The sequence below is a fragment of the Typopeltis vanoorti genome, chromosome 12, assembly GCF_054136105.1.
Source record: "Typopeltis vanoorti isolate ZY-2024b chromosome 12, IOZ_Tvanoo_1.0, whole genome shotgun sequence".
NCBI classification, from domain to species: domain Eukaryota; kingdom Metazoa; phylum Arthropoda; class Arachnida; order Uropygi; family Thelyphonidae; genus Typopeltis; species Typopeltis vanoorti.
Window position 1 is genome coordinate 118,627,492 of NC_143560.1, and position 20,774 is coordinate 118,648,265.

Genomic DNA, 20,774 nt, shown 5'->3' on the forward strand with positions numbered 1-20,774 from the left:
AGACCTTCTTCAAACCTTTCCCCCATTAAGTGTATACTCTGTATCCCAACCTTACCTACCAAATTTCAAGATCTTGCACTTTACAACATTAAACTTATTGCTCCACTCACATAGTGTAATGAGATTCTCCTGCAAGGTCAAATCTGCTCTACTTCTCATAGTTCTCCATAACTTTGCATCATTGGCAAACAACTGCACAATTTCAGATAAGCCAATCCCAATATTATTAACATACAATATATGCTAATAATATTGTTTAATCAGCTACTGATTAAACAATAATGTTCCCCAAACAAATTCCTATGCACTCCACTAGTGACCTTCCTCTTTTGGGATACCACTCCATACACAACCTGCTGATAACTATCTGGCAGCCAATCAGCTACCAAACTCACAAGTCTGTTATCTAATCTCATCTGTTTCTATTTAGCTACCAGTTTGTCATGTTGCCTTTGAAAAATCCAAGTATACCACTGTATAAGCATCTCCTTCATCCAGTGAATTTGTCACATTGTTGTAATACATAAGCAGTTTGCTAAAGTCTGACATCTCCCTAACAGACCCATGCTGACTATCATAAAGAATACTGCTATTATTAACCCATTTCTGAATCCTAGTCATCAACTTCTGTAATACAACTCCAGACATAGATTGGCCTATAATTTGCAGCCACAGTCTTATTCCCCCTCTTCCTCCTTGTGAATTCAAACAATTTTTCCACCTTCCATTCCTTTGAGACTCACCCTGCCAGGTGAAAGCTAGAAAACCTTTCATCTTTAATGCATTTTTGTTGGTATTGTATGTAAAGCATTTATATTTAATACTTTAAGGTGATATAGTTGTAATTTACTTATTAGCACGGGATGCAGAAGAAAGGAATAAGTGGATAACTTCCTTAGAAGATACAATATTAAGGCATACACACACGCTATCTTACCAAAAGGTTAGTTTGACAATGTTTTTGTTTCAGTATAAAATGTTTGTTACTTCTGATATGTGAGATACCAGAAGTGCATGTTTCAGTTTTATAAACTTGAATTAATTAACTTAATGTTTTTGGATGTGTTTGGTAGTTCATGGATTAGTCCCAACTGTTATTTTCTTTTTTTTTTTTATTATCATTTGTTAAGTTGAACTAAATCAAAAGAATTTCTAGTTGTATTATGCCTTGAATTTGGAGAGCTCTTGAAATCTGGCATGGGTGCGAGCAGCTAAAAATATAAATAATTATAATAATAAAATAAAGTTTTGCTAAATAAATATACAGGAACAAGTGGATAACTTTATCATGTTTAATATGTGTTATAAAGGTAAAAATAGAAGTTACGTATAGTAGACCCAAAATTAATAGAAGAACAAAATGGATTCAGAAAAGGCAGGTCTTGCATAGACTCTGCATTTATGTTAAAATTATTAATTGAAATACACAGAGAAATGAACATAGAAACACACACAGCTTTTATAGATTACACCAAAGCATTTGATAAAATTATCAGAGAAAAACTATGGGAAATCCTAGAAGAATATGAAATACCGAACCAATTCTTTAGAGCCTTATATAATATATATCAAGATAAAATATCTGAGAAGTACAATAATTCAACATCAAGCTGGAAACCAATAAATCAAGGAGTACTTCAGGGTTGCCCTCTTTCACCAATTTTATTTAATATATACATAGATAAAATCATAAAAGAATGGAAGATAACTAATGAAGGAGGATTCAAGATAAACCGTAACACCAGATTAGCTACTCTTCTTTTTGCTGATGACCAAATAATCCTTGGAAATAATGAAGATGAACTACAAAAATTATTATGGAGTCTAAATAATCTGATAAAAACATATGGTATGGAAATATCAACCAATAAAACAAAAGTCATGGCCTTCAAAGGTGCTAATCCAATAAGAAGCAAAATAGTAATAAACAACAAAATAATAGATAGAGCAAGTAAATACATTCAAATATTTAGGTTGCACAATGTCATATGAAAATGAAGCTGATATAGAACCAAAGATATCAAACTTTTTAAAAGTAACAGGCATTATAAATAAAAATTTTAAAACCAATTATGTACAAAAGCACACACGAATAAGAATCTACAATACAGTAGCTAAACCAACCTTACTTTATGGCAGTGAGATATGGACAATAAAAAAAGCAGATGAAAGAAGAATTGAATCATCCGAAATGAAATTTCTACGCAGAACTGAAGGAGTCACAATAATGGACAAAATGAAAAGCAGCGAAATCAGAAAAAAACTTGGAATTACAACCTCCCTAAATGAAACAGTTATTTGCTATAGAGAAAAATGGAAAGAACACATACTAAGAATGAATAGAAGCAGAATACCTAAACAAATTCTAAATTACCACCCAAAAGGTACTTGATGCAGAGGAAGACCCTTAAAAAGATGGAATTGGGTCTGGAACAGGCCATTTGGCCTATAACCCTGGAAAGGAAGAAGAAGAAAGGTAAAAATTTCTAAATTATTTCATAATTTTATTTTCATCTCCTTTCAGAATCCTAACCCTACTAACATATCCAAGACAGCAGTTCATAGAATCTTCTGCTCGACAGTGATGAAAAAGGCTTATCATATTCAGGTGCTGCATGCCCTAAATGAAGAGGATTATCCAAATTGAGCAGCAAGTTTTGCAGAATTTTTGGATCAGATCGAAAATGGAGGTTTATTGGATAACATTTTATTCAGTGATGAGGTGACTTTCCACACGTGTGGTGAAGTCAATCGACACAATTGTTGTATCTGGTCCAATGAAAAACCATCTGAAGTCATAAAATGGCAAAGAGACGCATGTGGCTTGGAATGACTAAATCCAAAATTTATGGCCCATTCTTCTTTCGGGAAGCATTTGTAACAGGTACTGTCTATCTTGAATATGCTTCAGCAGTTTCTCGAACCATAGCTTCTTGATGATGGCATTCTTGATAATTGTGTTTCAACAAGATGGAGCAGCATATCATTATGCACTAATTGTCCAAGAATACCTCAACAGATGCTTTCCGAATCGGTGGATTGGACATGGAGGACCTTGGCCTCCACATTCTCTGGATTCAATACCCCTGGATTTCTTTGCATCGGGTTTTATAAAAACAAAGATTTATTGCCAAAAGATCAATAGTTTAGATGAACTTGAAGAATGCATTCAGTTGGCAGTGCAGGACATAACTCCTGAAATGCTTCAAAATGTGTTTCGCAACGCTAAGGATAGATTTGAAAATTTCAGGGATACAGACAGAGCATATGTTGAAAGTTCTCAATAAAGATTTGACATGATATATAAATCTATCTTTTTTGTATCATAATTAGGTAGTAAACATGAAATTAAGTTAGTTTTTAATAGATTTGTCCGATTTGATAGATAGCTAATTCTGGGACTTCTAAATGTATGTCTACATTTAGAAGCATATTGATACATCTGAAAAATTAGACAGGAGCCTTATAAACTCATGTTTATGAATTAATTTAACTATCCATTGCTATATTGATATTTTCTGAATATATGAATGTGGTGTCAGTGCAAATGTTATCAGCTACTGATTAAAAAAGAAAAAGAAAAAAGGAGAGATGCATTCTAAGTGTAAATATATTTAAACAGCAAGCAAAGCATGAGATAACATGAGATAAGCATGGCAACCGAAACAGACCACAATTAAAGATGAAAAAGGCAAAGTATTGATGAATAAAGAAAAAATTGTACAGCTGTGGACAAGATACTATAGTGAGTTATATGAAGAAAAACTAGATTCAGATAGTGTTGGGAAACTGACTGAAGAATTGAAGCAGATATCACCACAGGTAATGAGCATGATATGGACATTTTAAGAGGAGAGGTAGAAAAAGCAATAGGATGGCTAAAACACAACAAGAGTTCTGGTAACAATAACATTACTGGAGAAATGATTAAATATGGTGGTGAAAGTATGGTTACAGAAATGCACCAACTATGTAATATGGTATGAAAAGAAGGGAAAATGCCAGAGGAGTGGGTGAAAGCAATATTAGTAACATTATACAAGAAAGGAAATAAACTAGAATATAAAAATTATAGAACAATTGCCTTGATAAGTCACCTTCTTGGTAAAGTGATGATGATCATATTGACAGAAAGATTGAGAACACAATTGGAAGCATACCTTGCAGATGAGCAAGCAGGATTTAGGAAGGATAGAACTACAATTCAACAGATTTTGACAATGAGGTTAATAGCAGAGAAAGCTAGGAGAAAAAACAAAAACATATATACTTACTTTGTTGATTTTCAGAAAGCATTTGACAGTATTGACCAGAAAGTGACATTAGCAGTTCTGGAATCCTATGGAATTTATAAAAAAACTAATAGCTATATTTAAAGATGTTTATCACAATGCAGTTGCAGCAGTTAGAATAGGTGATGATTTGGGGAAAATGGTTTAAAACAAACAGAGGTACTAGACAGGGAGACCCAATATCACTAAACATTTTCATCGCACATTTAGAAAGAGCAATGGATAAAAATGAAAGACGATGCCAAAGGAATATCTGTACATGGAATGAGAATTGACAATCTGAGATTTGCAGATGACATTGTTATTATTGAAGAAGACGAAAGAGAACTACAAAAAACACTGAAACTGTTAAATGAGGAAGGGAAGAGATTTGGACTTGTTATGAACTTTGAAAAAACAAAGACAATGGTATTTGGTGAGAAGAACATGAAACAAAAAATACAAGTGGATGGAACTGATATAGAAAATGTAGAACAATTCACATATTTGGGAAGTAAACTGACATATGACTTGGACTATAAAACAGAAATAAAGATCAGGATTGCAAAGGGAAGAACAAATCTGAAGGCCATGGATAACATCTGGAAAAGTAAAGTGATCAGTCTGCAGACAAACCTAAGAGTATTGGAAACATGCATCTTCAGCGGTGTACTGTACGGATCTGAAACGTGGGTAATAAATAAGGAATCAAGAAAAAGAATTTTGGCATTTGAAAGAACTTGTTACAGGAATATTCTAAGAATAGGATGGGTACAGAAAATCACCAATGAAGAGCTCTATCAGAAGATACAACCAAAACAGAATCTAATGCAGAAGATTATAAAACGGAAGCTGCAATTATTTGGACACATTTGTAGAATGAGTGAGGACCGGAAGATAAAGACATTTATGTTTGGTATTTTGGATGGTTTAAACAGAAGAGGTAGACCATACAGAGAATGGATAGACGATATAAAAGACTGGTGTGGAATGGGTGTACAAAAACTGTGACACTGTGCACTGGACAAAGAAAGGTGGAAGAAGATAGTGAAACAGGCATCAGACATCAATGGGCAGTGAGCCCATGGTTCATGATGATGATGAAAGCATGAGATAATAAAACTGAATGGTAGTTATATTTGCCATACACAAAAATTTGGCAAGAGAGATTGCTTGTTTAGGTCAAGGATGAACTTTTTTCTTCTAATAAGAAAGGATGATCTGTATTGAGATACAAGTAAATGATAATGTGCTTCTCTAGTCAAGACCTTTATGTTGATGGTTGTGCATAAATCTGCTAATCCAAGAGTTTATGTCCACATTGATAATTCTTATTTACATTTTTTTCTTTCTTGAAATTTAACCAGTTTTCATAACTTTGAATAATGAACTTCAAAGACTAAATCCGAAAGACAATTTGCCTAACTAAATGCAAAAACATCAACTCTGTTGAATATGATTTTTGGAGATGCATGCCCTATTTATTCTTCTGCTGTATCTGAGCTTACTGGTATGGTATCAAGTTATATTAAAAATGTGAGAAAGGAAATAGCTGAAGCAGTGTTATTTATTATTTTCCTTCAGGATTTCTGCTTTACAAAGTATATCAGTTTTATTTAATGGTATCTTCAAATATTAGAATATGTAGATAAAATAACTTTTAGTACATAACAATACATCATGTACAGGGTGATCAAAATTAAGTATCCCTGTTTAAGACCCTGTGGAGCATCACACAGTGATCCAGATGCTGTGAAACGTTTATTATTATTATTTCAGGCTACTCCAGGGAGTCCTTAGACTCATCGAGGGAGGCCCTAAACATCATGTCCACACAACTATTCGATATTCTCACAGTATCTATCATACCTTGCCTTGAACTCGCTCACTGTCATCGCACCCACAACAGACTCTGGCAGCTTATTCCACTCATTTACCACTCTAAAAGTAAAGAACCCAGCTCTAACACCCCTGCTAACCACACTCTTGCCCAGCTTCCATAGGTGTCCCCTAGTTCTCCCACCACCAGTCCTGATCTCAAAAATATCAGAGGATATTTTTGAGATCAGGACATGCATCTCCAAAAATCATATTCATATAGAATCCTTTTAGCAATTTGAATGTCTCAATCATATCTCCCCTTTTCCGCCTATCAACTAGTTTCTGCAACCTACAAATCTTCAACCTGTTCTCATATGGTTCATTCCATAGACCTGCTATCATCTTAGTCACTCGCCTCTGGATCCTCTCCACCTCCTCCCCATCAAGAAGGAACTAAGGTGACCAAATCTGGGCACAGTAGTCGAGATGAGGTCTTATCAGGGCTCGGTACAGAGGTACAATAACTTGCTTGTCTCTGCTCGTCAAGGTATTTTTCAACAACCAAGTGAGTTGATGAGCTGATTTAGCTACTTTTGCAATGTACCCCCTAAACTTCATCTCCCTATCCACCAACACTCCCAAGTCCCTGGCCTCATCAATCTCTTGGAGTGCAGTTCCACCAATGTGGTATACTGCTGCCAATCTTTTCACCCCAGAATGCATAACCTTACATTTTGTCACATTAAATTGACATCCATTCTCCTTAGCCCAGAACTTCAATCTGTCTAAGTCATCCTGCAAGACTTTGACATCTTCTGCATTCACTATCGCCCTACCCAACTTTGCATCATCAGCAAACAAATGAACTGTTCCACTTAGATCCTTCCCTATATCGTTAATGAACAGATTAACTTGCAGGAATACATTGTGCATCATGCAGAAGTGATAGCTCAGGAGAAAAAAAGTAGTTTGAAAATTCACCGCTAGGGATACTGTATGATGTTCCAAATGTAGATGTAGTAATTTTTCTGTGTGTGTATGTGTAAAAAGGAGAAAAGTGACAAAAGCATATCACATTTTTATTCACTTCCATTATGCATCAAGGGCAGTAAAGTTCAATGTGTGGTCCTTCCAGGAATGCCTCAAATTGCTTCCCTTACACAGTGTGTTCAATGGCAGAATGCATCTAGTCAGGACTGATGTTGCACTCATGCTGCATTATGCTGTCTTTCAGCACTAACAAGTTATCAGGATGATCCCAATAAACCCTGTCTTTGAGAAATCCCCAGAACCAGAAGTCACAGGGGATGAGATTGGGTGAACAAAGCAGCCATGCAGTGGGAAACATATAGCTGATCACTCTGACTATGAGATATTCTCAAAGAACCTCCTGTATGGATCAACTGATGTGTACCAGGTCTCCATCCTGCATGAAAATGACTGAATCCATGCACAGGTGTGCTGTAGCACAACACAATTGTTTTCTCATGTCGCAATACCTCTCGGCTGTAACTGAGCAGGTCATGGGATCCAACTGGCAAATGTCCTCAAAGAAGAATGGTCCAATGATAAATGAAGATGTAAACTTGCACCAGATAGTAACTTTGGGTGAATGCAAAGGAATTTGTTGAATTGTATGCAGGTTTTTCAAACCCTATACCAGGTAGTTGTAGGTATTCACAGCTCCATTCAGGTGAAGTGAGCCCCATAAAATTATCTACGTCCATGCATCCTCCAACTCCACTCAAGCAAGGAATGTTAAAGCAAATGTTAATCGAATTTCAAAGTCCTGCTGGTGCAACTCCTGTGTCAGAGTTATCTTGAATGGATAGTCATATTTTTTGGTATGCAAAGTGCAAAACTATATTGTTCCATGTTAATGGTTAAAAGAACATTGTATGCCACATGCTTACTTACTTATCTTTACTCCCCAAAAATCCACCATAGGGCCTCAGTCATTTCTTCTTTCTTAATCTCATTCCAACATTTTCCCAGTTATTTCATCTCCTCTTCAGTTACTCTTCTCCAGGTCATCTTGCAGTGCCCCTTCTTCTTCCCTGTGTGTTCCATTCCATGACTGTCTTATACTATATCCTTGTCTGAGTTTCCGATTGTGTGGCCTTCCATTTTCTTTTTGTTATTTATATTTTCATGTTGGATTGATTTGTTTTGTTTCGTGATGTCTTGTTTGAAACTCTATTTGGCCAGTATATTCTGATTATCTTGCTAAGACATTTATTTATTTAAATCTGCAGTTTATTTAAATTCTTTTTAGTTAGTTTCTGGGTTTCAGATCCATGTATAATAGAATATTCTTTACATTTGTAAAGTCTTATTTTTGTCTTGAGATTTATTTCTTTACTTATCCACATTTTTCATTGTATTGAAAGCAATTTGGGTTTTTCTGTATTCTGTTTTTTATGTTTTCTTCTGTATCTCCTACAGTGCTTACCACTGATCCTAGACAAAAAATGTCTATCTGTTCTAGTGGTTCTTAAATAATTTTTAGCGTTAGTTTTTGCTTGGCTTAAAAATAAACCAAGAGTATCTTCCAATACTCTTGGTTTATTTTTAAGCCACACTTAAAGGTTTCCACATTTAAATTATATATTTTCCTTTGCACATGTTGGTGCTTTTGAATTAGCAAATATATGTCATCGGCAAAATCCAGATAATTTACTTGTCCATTCTTATTTGCATATGCTTTCATCTATTGTATTTCTCATCACTTAGTCTATTACGATTGAGAAGATTGTAGGGGAGAGTGTGCACACTTGCCTTACACTTCTTGTTTTTATTTCTTTAGCTAAATTCCCATTGCATATTATCTTGATTTTATAATTGCACATTGCTTTCACCTATATTAGTGAAATATGCCATCATATTTCTTTAATTAGTAATCTACTTACTTATTACAATAAAGTGAATACTTCCTTGGACAGAGGAAAAGGATACACAGTAATATACTTGGATTTCGCAAAGGCTTTGGATAGAGTACCTCATGATAAGTTGACAGTCAAACTAGAGCAGATGGGGTTGGATATTAGATTTGTGCGTTGGATTGGAGACTGGCTATCTGATAGGTATCAACAAGTTGTGTATGTGGGAGCGATATCCAGGAAAAGGAAAGTCACTAATGAAGTGCCTCAGGGGTCTGTTTTAGGTCCATTGCTGTTTAACTTGTATATTAATGATATAGGGGAAGATTTGGATGGAGATATTCAGTTGTTTGCAGATGATGATGCAAAGTTGGGACGAACCATGAAGTGTAGTGAAGATGTGGCCTTGCAGGAAGACTTAAATAGATTGAGTGATTGGGCACTGAAATGGGGATGTGAGTTCAATGTTACAAAATGTAAGGTTTTAAAATTTGGAAAACAAAGATGAGATGCAGAATATATGTTTGGTGAGAATATATTGTTGGAGGTAGAGGGAATAAGAGATCTGGGGGTGATAGTGGATAAGGATCTAAAATTTAGGGGACACATCGCCAAAATTGTGAAGACAACATAAAGACTTCTGGGAATGATGCACTGACACTGACGTGTAGAAGTAGGGAGATTCTTGTTCCGTTGTATAAGGCTTTGATTAGGCCACACATGGACTATTGTGCCCAGATTTGGTCACCGGGTTTTCAGAAGGATGAAGAGATGTTGGAACGGGTCCAAAGGAGACTGACTAAGGTAGTTTCTGACCTGTGGAATGTCAAGTATGAGGAAAGATTGAGAAGATGTAATTTGCAGTGTCTGGTGGACAGGAGGAAGAGGGGATATGATAGAGACCTACAAGTTGGTAAGGGGTTGTTATAGGATCAATGCTGGAGAAGTTTTACAGAGAATAGTGGGAGATCAGGGGAGAACCAGAGGTCATCCCTGGAAACTGTATAAAGAGGGTGTGAGTAGGGGAGTGAGAAGCAGGTTTTTTTTCGTGCAGAGTTGTGAATGATTGGAATGCCTTGCCTGAGAATGTCTTGTCTGCAAAGAGTTTGAATGTGTTTAAAACATGGTATGATGAGCTGTGTGTGTGATAAAAGGACCTCCGAGATGAGTCTTTGACTCCATGAGGTCTTGGGGTGGTAATAATAATATTAATATTTCTTTAATTTCCAAGTTACTTCTCTTTATGCTGTCAAATGCTTTGGTCTATGAATGATTTATTAGGTCTGAAGGCTGCTTGTTCTTTCTTCAGTTTACATTTTGAGTTCATGTTTCATTCTTTCTAATATTGTTCTAGTGACAATTTTACTAACTGTGCTCAGAAGAGATATTCCTCTCCAGTATTGTGCATTTTGTTGTATCCATTTTCTTTGGAAATTTTAACAATAATCCTGAATTCCTGTATTCTGGACATTCTTTCTTTATTCATATTTCATTTAGAAAGGTATACAGTATCTGTAGATATATGTATGTCTTCTTTAAGTTTTTCTGCTTGTAAATTGTGTGTCCCTGCAACATTGCCATTTCTGAGTTTCTTTATTGCTTTAGTTATTTCTGCTTTTGTTATCTCTCTTCTATTTATATTTGTTTCCATTTCAGTATTTTCTGGGGTTTCACTGTTTGGTATTTATTGAAAGTGTTCTGTCCATCTCTTTTCTGTGCTCTTTTCAATCATCAGTATATTTCCTCATTTGTCTCTTGTTAGTCTTTCTTTTATATTTTTTCTGGTTATTTTCCTTGTTATTTCAAAAATTTTCTTGGAATCAAAGTTTGCTGCCACCTATTCAGCCTCCTTACAGAGATCTTCAATGAATTTTTTTTATCTTTTCTTTACTCGTCTCTTTGTATTTTATCGATCTCCTTTTTCTCTTCTTTATTTTGATTTTCGAGTAATTTTTTTGTAATTTCTTTTCTTTCTTCATTTTAGAGGAGTTTTATATGTTATCCATTGTTTCTGACCTCTCTTTCATTGTATAATTGTTTTATATTTTGTCATTTTTCTTCTATATCTTCATTTCTTCCTTCATTTGTATTATTGTTTCATATTTACTTTTGGTCATACAATCAGAGTTTTCTGTAGTATCCTTATTTCTCAGTTTATTTATATTATACATGTTTCTTTTGTTCTTTGATTTAAATATCTTTGCTAATTTAATTTTTATCTTTGCCACCGCAAGTACGTTTGTTTTTTACTCTTTTCATCTGGTGAATTGAGGTTTGTTTAGCTTATGCGTATTGTACCTCTTATGATTAAGTTGTTAAATAGGTGGAAGTCAAGTCCTTGAATCATATTCCATTTTCACTTTCATCTCCTAGTCCTTCTTTTCCCATCACTATTTCATATCTATTGTTGTCTTTGCCCACCTTTCCATTTGCATCTTCCAGAAGTAAGATCATATCTCTTTTGCTACTTTTGTCTAACTTTCTCTGTAGTAGGTCATAAAATCTTCAGTTTCTTCCCAGTCAGCACTGTTTGTAGAGGCATAGATGGTTATTATAGTAAAATTTTTATATTTGGTATTAAGCATAGCCTTTATTATTCTTTCTGATACTGGATTCCATTCCAGTAGTGCCTTTCTTGCCTCCACTGTCATCATCAGAGTGACACCTCATGCTGTTCTTCATCCTCAAGGTTTTCAGAATATATGCCATCTTTGGTTGATGCTAGTCTGATCTCACTGGTTCCTTTCTATCTGGTTTCACTTAATCCTAATATTTGTATTTTGCATCTACCTGTCTATCTACTTTGCTATTTGATATGCTTTCCCAGATTCATACATTATTATTTTCCCAACCTATACGGAGTCACAAGATTCATCATGGAAGATCAACACTAGTCAACATAAAGTCTGTCATACCACAACTCATAACTCATTCCCTTTATTTCTAATGCTGCTAGTATTTGTATACAGAAGAACCAGTGGATTGCCAGTATTCTTATAGCCATTATTACTTCCTTCATACTCCACCTGCCCTGTAATATAGTGTACACATCATCATTTCTCAAGCCACTATCCCCACATGAGGCCATTCCTGCAACATTGTACCTGTTCAATTTTAGTTTCCGTGTCCCAATACACTCACTACATTGTGATACATTGTCCCGATGTTCTAGCATCCAGTTTTGGTTGCAGAGTTGGGTATGAAGATATCCTTTCCGACAGCCTTGCTCCTGTTAGCTTCTGTTAGACAACTTTCACCAACCTGCATCATTTCCTCTGATGATTCTACAGCTGTGTCAGATTTCTTTCAATACTCGAGATTTCTGTAATGGGAAATTTTTTATGTATTGTGGTTGCTAGCCACAAGCACAACCCTTCTCCTTTCTCATCTGGACTTGGGACTGGCTATAAAGTGAAAATCTGATCATAATAACCACTATTTGGCCTGAACCCAGCCTGTCTTTCCTCAAGTTTCTCTTCCAGAGTTTTGTGAGCTTTTCAAACGTGTATAAATCTAACCTAAAATGCTTGATAGAAAAATTCCGCTGGAAGTTGCATTCAGTTTTATTTTCCTTTTTATACAGGTTAGGAGAGTGCTATATCTGTCTGAACTAGAAATAATATTGAATGCAATAGACTTGCACTGTAGAATCGCAAAATTACAAATCCACCCTGACAAGACAAAGTGGATGAAAAGTGAATACTGTAGTCCCCCTTATCCATGGGTTAGCTATCTGAGGTTTTTCAGTTATCCGCAGTCAACACCGGTCTGAAAATATTAATTGTAAATAAAACATTTATAATTACATCAGCAAAGTGGATATTAGATCCAACATTATTTCAAAGCTGAATGTTTGTAGAAACGATGAAAGTTTTGTATCTTGACCTGAGAGCTTATGAGAATACAATCCTCAGCATCCCCGAGTTGCCTTAGCTACTTAAGTCAAGTAGTGCAAGCTAAGGCAACTCAGGTTTGCCGTGAGTTGTATTCTTGTAAGCTCTCAGGTCAACTTTCGAAACTTTCATAGTTTCTACAAACATTTGGCTTGGAAATAATGTTGAATCTAATATTCACTTTGCCTATGTAATTTTACATTGCCGAAATGAAGCTGCATGGCTCTTTCTTTTAGTAATAGACAATTCATAAGTTTTAAATTGTGCGCTGTTTTGAGTAGTTCTCACTTATCAGACCGTTATCGCAGTTCTTGTGTTCATATAAGTAATCCTTATTTTACTTAATAATTGCCCCAATGCGCAAGAGTAGCGATGCTGGCAGTTCGGATATGTCAAAGAGAAGCTGTAAAGTGCTTCCTTTAAAGGAAAAAGCTGAAAGTTCTCAATTTCATAACGTAATAAATAATAATAATAATAATAATTAATGTATGCTGTGGTTGCTAAGATTCCATTTACATTCAGATCTTTTATTACAGTATGTTGTTATAATTGTTCTATTTTATTATTAGTTTATTTTTGTTAATATCTTACTGTGCCTAATTTATAAATTAAACTTTATCATAGGTATGTATGTATGTATAGGAATATTGTATATATATAGGATTTGGTACTATCTAGGGTTTAAGGTATCTGCATGGTGTCTTGGAATGTATCCCTTGCGGATAAGGGGAGACTACTGTACTGTCATGACCAACATATCAGATTGCAAAAGAAAGTCATAGATAGAATGGAGAACTACATTTATTTAGGACAAGCAATCAAAATGGAACAGTGATGTATCAGATGAAATAAATAGACTTAAACAGGCTGCTCAGTAAGCTTTTAACCAGATAAAAGACACTATCACAATATATATATATATATATATATATATATCAAAATAAGATCAAACCTTTTTAACAGTATTATTCTATCAGCAATGATCTATGGCAGCAAGATATGGAACACAACAAAAAAGGAAGAACCAAGGCTAAGAACAACCCAAAGGGAAATACAAAGAAGAGTCTGTAACATAAACAAGAAAGATCATATAAGACACACTGAAATAAGGGAAAAAAAAAATCAGAATTCAAAGATATGCTAGAAGCCACCTATAACAACAAAAAAGGTGGGCAGGACATATAGCACCTACGAAAGGCAATAGATGGACTTCAAGAACAACAAACTGGTAACCCAGACACATAAAAAGAAAATGTAATAGACCACCTAGGGGATGGAAGGATCCTATATTAAAGTCAATAGGAGGGAAATGGAGGAGATTGGCTCAGTATAGAGAAAGTTGGCATCTTTGTTACCTGTAGCCATAGAGAAACCATGTCCATCATAGAAATCATGGAAAAACCAGGAGAACTCTATTCGAAACAAAGAGAATTTGACCTTCTTACCATGTCTTCTGAATTACTCAGTGAATCCACTGGAATATACTTTCATATTTCTGGTCAGATATGTCAGTTATTTCAGCTGCTTTTCTACATTTCAGTATTCTAATGGATTTTTTCTCAAGATATATACACCTGATTGCATTCCTCTTGATTGCTTTCTATCACCATTTTAACGCCACTTGTTTCATTTAACAATTTTTCAAAGTAATTACTCCTCTGACGTTATAGAATATCTATATCTTCAGTTTTCATGTCACTTTAATCATTTCTGATTCCTTTTACAGTACACTTTCCTCCATTTCTAAGCTTTTTGCAATAGCCACCAGAACATTAACATTTTGCCACCTTCACAATATTTGTTCTTAACAAAGTTGTTCCATGACTTTTATTAAGCTACTTTTACACTTAGGGTTCTTACATTTTTCTTTTATTATTCCAGGTCATCTGCTGATTTAGTTGACAGGAACATTTGTTACACCTTTCTTCTTTTCCAGGACTGCCTCTTTTTAAGCCCTCCCAAAGTTTAGATTTTTCTATCTTTGCAACAGTTCTACATGACTACTTAATGAATCAGTTAGTGTGTTCTTCAGAGTTTGCAACTGAGTTTCCAAGGTTTCATTATGGTTTTCAAAAGGCTGTGTGAGTGGTATTCACATTCAAAACAAACAAACAAAAAAAAAAGGATATTTTTTATTAATACATTAATAATGTATTAATACTGTGTGCAGGCCAAGGGCCAGTAAGTGAGAAACCCTGCTCTAGAAACAAAACATAACTTTTGTAAGGCACTTCCAGTAAGCACATTAGTGGACTCCTACATATCATCTAAAAGTCTTTACAAAATATTGCACCTTTCATCAGAATTAGCACCAGTAATTCTCCTATGTTCCTCTGAATTTGTTAAGCTATGTTCACTGATTATTCAGTGCTCTCTTTTTCAACACTCCTCTTCATTCATTACTTCTTCAGCTGTCCTTTGTTGAACAACCTCTGTTGTATTTCTTAAAAGAGCACAGACTGGATCTTCAAATCTGATGTTAACATGTTTCTTCTTTCATCAACATTTTTATCCATCCATGGCACTAATATGCTGGGTTAAACAACCTTGTGTGTGTTCGAGTGTGCTTGTGTATGTGTTTCTGTGGAAACACACACACACATTGCAAATAAAAATGCAAACTATCATCTTGTAGTAATTCAAAAAACATTACTTTGTTGCCTGAAGGAAAGAACATCAACAAAAAGAATTTTTAATACATATGGGAAGCCATGTCTAATAGGCCATTGTCATAGAAATCTTTCACCAAGTGAAGTGAAAAAAATACTACTATTACACAAATGTAGATTTGTGAGGAAGAGCCAGAGGCTATTCATTGAATTATATGTAAAACTGACATATACCACATCCTGAACAAATACATTTGCTAAAAGCTCTTGAAAATTTGCAAGATAATGATGCTACATTCTAGCAAGTCCATCCATCCCGACACCCAAGGCCCTAAAATAGGAGCAGCAGGACACTAGTTATGTTTTCATCATAGAGAAGTCAAAATTGTATGTAGAACCTTTTATTTATTTTTTTAAGAAAATCATGTCAGTTTAATCTCTTAAGATATTTCTTCTTCTCTCTTCCATCATCTATGTGGATGATGAGGCTGAATGAGCTCTTTCCACTTCTTTCTGTCCCTGGAGAGTCTGAACAGTTCTGTCCAGTTTGGTGTCACTTGTTGTGATTTGGTTTTCAGATCCTCATATTTTGTCTATCCATCTAATTCTGGGCTGCCCTTTGGATCTTTTATCTTCCATTGTTGTATACAGGTCTTTAGTTGGTAATCTTTCTGTTCCCATTCTGGTCATATGGCCAAATCATCGCAGTCTTCTTTCTTAGATTTTGTCTATTATTGTTATTTCTTGTTTTAGTTGTTTCCTTATGTCTTCATTTCTTGTTCTATCCACCAGAGATACTCCAAGTAATCTTCTTAGCCAACCCATTTCAGTAGTTAATAAATTTTTTCTCTTCAGCTTTTTTGAGATTCCAGCATTCATTTCCATAGAGAAGTTTTGGGAGGACCATTGTCTCATAGATTCTTACTTTTGTTACTTGTTTCATGTCTTTTGACTTCCATATTTTATTTAGTCATCCAAAAGTTTGAGATGCTTGACTGATTCGTCTGTTTATATCTTTTGAAATTTCACCATTGTACTCAATTACTCCTCCAAGGTAGGTGAAGTTTTCTACCTGCTCTAGATTCTTACTATCAATTTCAATTTTCCGATTGGTGTTTCTTTTTCCTATTTACATAATTTTTGATATTTATGTAAATCTAAATGAATTATTGAATTCAATTAAACTAAGCAAGTAAATTATACTTTTCAAGCATGTGTATGCAAAGTAATTTCACAGTACGATTTTTATGTGGATAGCAGATGACTTCATATCAAATTACCCTTGTATCCCATATGGGAATGGTCACTACAAGGCCCCCACTAATATTGGATTATTTAAATAAATATTAATGAGATTACTAGTAGCACAGTTAATATCTGTGTTACAAGATTACTTTCAGCCTCATCACGGCCACAATTTTATTATAGCTCACCTACAGTATTTATTAATGTTGTGGAATAGATTTCTATATCACTAGATTTTTTTTTACTTATGACTCGAAGATTTTTCTTAGTATAATAAAGAGGGCACTTTCAAACAAACTATACTTGCTAAAATTACAAAAAATGCATGACACTATCAACTAGAAATTTGTTTAAATATTCCAAAACAGCAACAGCCACCTTCTCTGTCAATCATAGAAGAAACATCATTAGTTACAATTAATAGTAACAAATTTATTGTAACAACTGAACAGAACAAGACCAAATGCAAACAAATAAAACCCTTCTACAAGAAGAAATCACAGAAGAAAACAGAAAAGCAAGCAGGACATCTAAAAGAAATTGATATTTAGGCAAGATAATTGAAAATGAAAGATGAATTATTAAAAAAAATGAGAATAAACAGAAGAAAATAAGATGAGCTCAAAAAAGGAACAAAATCTAAAAGAAAGACATGATAAAAAAATGTAAAGAAAGAGTGGATTGTGGATCTTCTTCACATGAAGACTCCCCAGGCTCAGAAGAATTAATCGACTGTGAGGAACCACCTCATGCTAATAAGAAGAAGAATGCAATTACAGAAAAAATAACAAAGTACACTGATTCAATTTCTCTCAGTATGAATACCATCTGTATGAAAAGAAAATAACCTGCTTCCAAATCAAGAACAGTAGTCACAATGAAATAATAGCAAGCAAACAGAAAAAGAAAAAAAAGCTGGAAAGAATTTACAAGAAATAAGATACACATTTGCTCCATCAAATTGAAGTCCTCATAAGATTTATCGAAAATCTAGCAGTGAACGACTCCACAAGGTTCAGTGCTGGGACCATTGTTGTTCAATTTGTACATAAATGATATAGGAAATATTTTTGAAGACTTACACTCAGGAGCTACCCTGAGTGTTGGGTCTTCAAAAGGGGGGGGGTCTGCCCCCCTCATTGATAATTACACTTCAATAATCTTATTCACTCCATTCTGTGTTGCCTATTAATTGTATGAGGATTCTACAATCCAGTTAAACAGGGAGCTATATATATGGAAGCTTATGCCATGCCATAATATTAGGTTATTGATTAATATAATTACTGCTATTATAGCCTGTTTTTGTTTAGGAGTGTCCCTTATTTTAATACATTGGCTAACATTACTCAAAAAAGAGGTATATTTTTAGAGCATTATGGGTGAGTATAGAAAAAGGCAATTATGGCAGAATAAAAGAGGTGGAAAAATTTTGTACATACCTTGTTTTTGGTTCTATGATGCCTTCCAATTCCATGATCCTGCTGAAGGTTGTTTATAAAGCAGGGAGGAACATGGGGGTGTGTTTTGACGTGGGAAATAAGTTTGGAAACACGGGTTACTATTAATAATATATATATATATATATATATATATTATTTTGTTAGGGCCACATTTTTTGTGGGGGGAAAATGACGGGGAAGGGTATCCTTATGTGTAAACTGGGACAGGGGTTCTCCCATCCCCCACCAAAAAATGCGGCCCTAACAAAATAATATATATATATATATATATATATTATTAATAGTAACCGGGTTTCCAAACTTATTTCCCACGTCAAAACACACCCCCATGTTCCTTCCCCCCGTTTATAAACAACCTTCAGTAGGATCATGGAATTGGAAGGCATCATAGAACCAAAAGCAAGGTATGTACAAAATTTTTCCACCTCTTTTATTCTGCCATAATTGCCTGCCATACTCACCCATAATGCCCTAAATATATATATATACCCCTTTTTTGAGTAATCCCTGTCGTTTCCCCCCCCCCCCCTCCCCACAAAAAATGTGGCCCTAACAAAATAATATATGTATTTATATATATATTATTAATAGTAACTCGGGACTATTAATAATAATAATAACTTGGGTTTCCAAACTTATTTCCCCCATCAAAACACACCCCACGTTCCTTCCCCCCCTTTATAAACAACCTTCAGCAGGATCATGGAATTGGAAGGCATCATGAACCAAAAACAAGGTATTTACAGAATTTTTCCACCTCTTTTATTCTGCCATAATTGCCTTCTATACTCACCCATAATGCCCTAAAAAAATATGTACCCCTTTTTTGAGTAATGTTAGCCAATGTATTAAAATAAGGGACACTCCTAAACAAAAACAGGCTATAATAGCCATAATTATATTAATAGTGTTTAAGAGGAGTAACATGGGCATTTTCCCAGAAACTATACTTAATTAGGTTATTGTTTCTCTAAGAGACCTACTTCTGCAGTTATAAAGATATAAAAAACCTTAACATACAGATACCCACTCCTTGGTTCTTTTGAAAGTCAACAAGGCTAGAGTTCTCCCCCTCCCCTAGGAATGCAGAATGGTAAATTTTGACAATAGTCTGGAAATACTGTGGATATGTAATAAAGTTTATAAATATATATGTTTATCCAGTGGAACATTTAGATAAATATTCTTCCAGGAATTGCAGTCATATAATTGACAGGAGAAGCATATCTCTTCTTCAGCCAATAGGCTGATTCGAATCCACCATGGGACATGGATGTTTGTGATTGTCCTACTAAATCTTTGGAAAGGGCATCTATGATCTAACAGACAGCTTCACTCCCAAAACTCTATTAGGTACCAGAGTGACCATATGGCATCCAATGGCCTCAAATGTGAATAACTAACTAATGCCCATCACATCATAGCACCTGGCATTTGGAGCTGTTTGAAAATCTCACATTAGACAAAATAGGAGGCAATATCAGAAGTGGAAAAACAGGATATGCAGAATCAAAATAGCATGACACGCAAAAATATCTCTTTTAATTATGCATGTTGATGTCAAGATCAAATATCTTGACATCAATGTGTCAGATCATAATCCATTCCCGCTTAAATTCCACTGCATGGAATAAGCAGAGATCAGTTCTAGACCATGCAGACTTACACCAGATTTCCCATCAGTCTTTTTAACCAAACTCCAGATTCTCTGGAAATTAAAATAATGAACATTTATTTGAAGGCAATAGCTGTGAGAAACTACAACTCTTGGAACAATAATGCCTTTCTTGTTCATATCCAAGATGGACTCAACAGACTCATTACAATAGATGAAGTTACTACAGCCTATTAAGTATGCCAGACAAGAAAATCCACAGGACCTAATGGTCTAGGGCTTGAATGTTACTGTGAGGCCTGGGTTTTTATTCTTCTCATTCTGGTTAAACTCTTTAATTTTTTTTTTTCTCTCTAAATACCAAGTGAATTCAGAGTCAGCCATACTGTTCTTATTTCAAAATCTAAAGAGATCTTACTGAAATCAACAGCAGGAAGCATATTTCTCTCTCTGATACTCACTGCAAGATCCTTTTTTTTTTGCATTATCAACAACAGGTTCAAAGTAGGAATGAGATGCATCATCAAAAGCACATGGTATATGGAGTTCCATGCTGAGCAGTAGAATTTAATCATTTCCTGCTATGTGATCTATACCACCTTGTTAACATGATAAAGCAGACAATAGCAATACTCTTGGTAGAATTTTACTCAATCATTTAACAACATCCATCATCCTTTCTCTTCCACATCCTCCAGCAAATTGAAGCAACAATAGGCTGTTATCCCTCTTTAAAGGAGCTTATACTAATCCACCTACCACCTCCTAGTAAGTGGGGTTCCTGTTAGACCTGATCAGAATTCAAAACAGTCAAGCATGGTTGCCTTCTTCTTCGTCCCTTGCTTTTTTGTATTGTTCTCAAGCATTTTTTGGCAGGAAGTTAACAATTTGTATGCTATTCCAGGATAACAGTTATCAATATGCATACAGTGTAGTAGGCACTTTGAGGCACAATGATTTACTTATAATCCTCCCTTC

General features: G+C 34.9%; 1 protein-coding gene across 3 annotated transcripts in view; it reads left to right on the top strand.

Annotated features, from left to right (window-relative positions):
• The window catches only part of LOC150101175 (oxysterol-binding protein-related protein 9), a 613,809-nt gene that overhangs the window by 80,435 nt on the left and 512,600 nt on the right, over window positions 1-20,774 (top strand). For all 3 annotated transcript variants that reach the window (XM_090402198.1, XM_090402199.1, XM_090402200.1), the window contains exon 4: window positions 858-943. In XM_090402198.1, coding sequence (XP_090258324.1) covers window positions 858-943 — 86 coding nt within the window. The remainder of the gene's footprint in view (window positions 1-857; window positions 944-20,774) is intronic.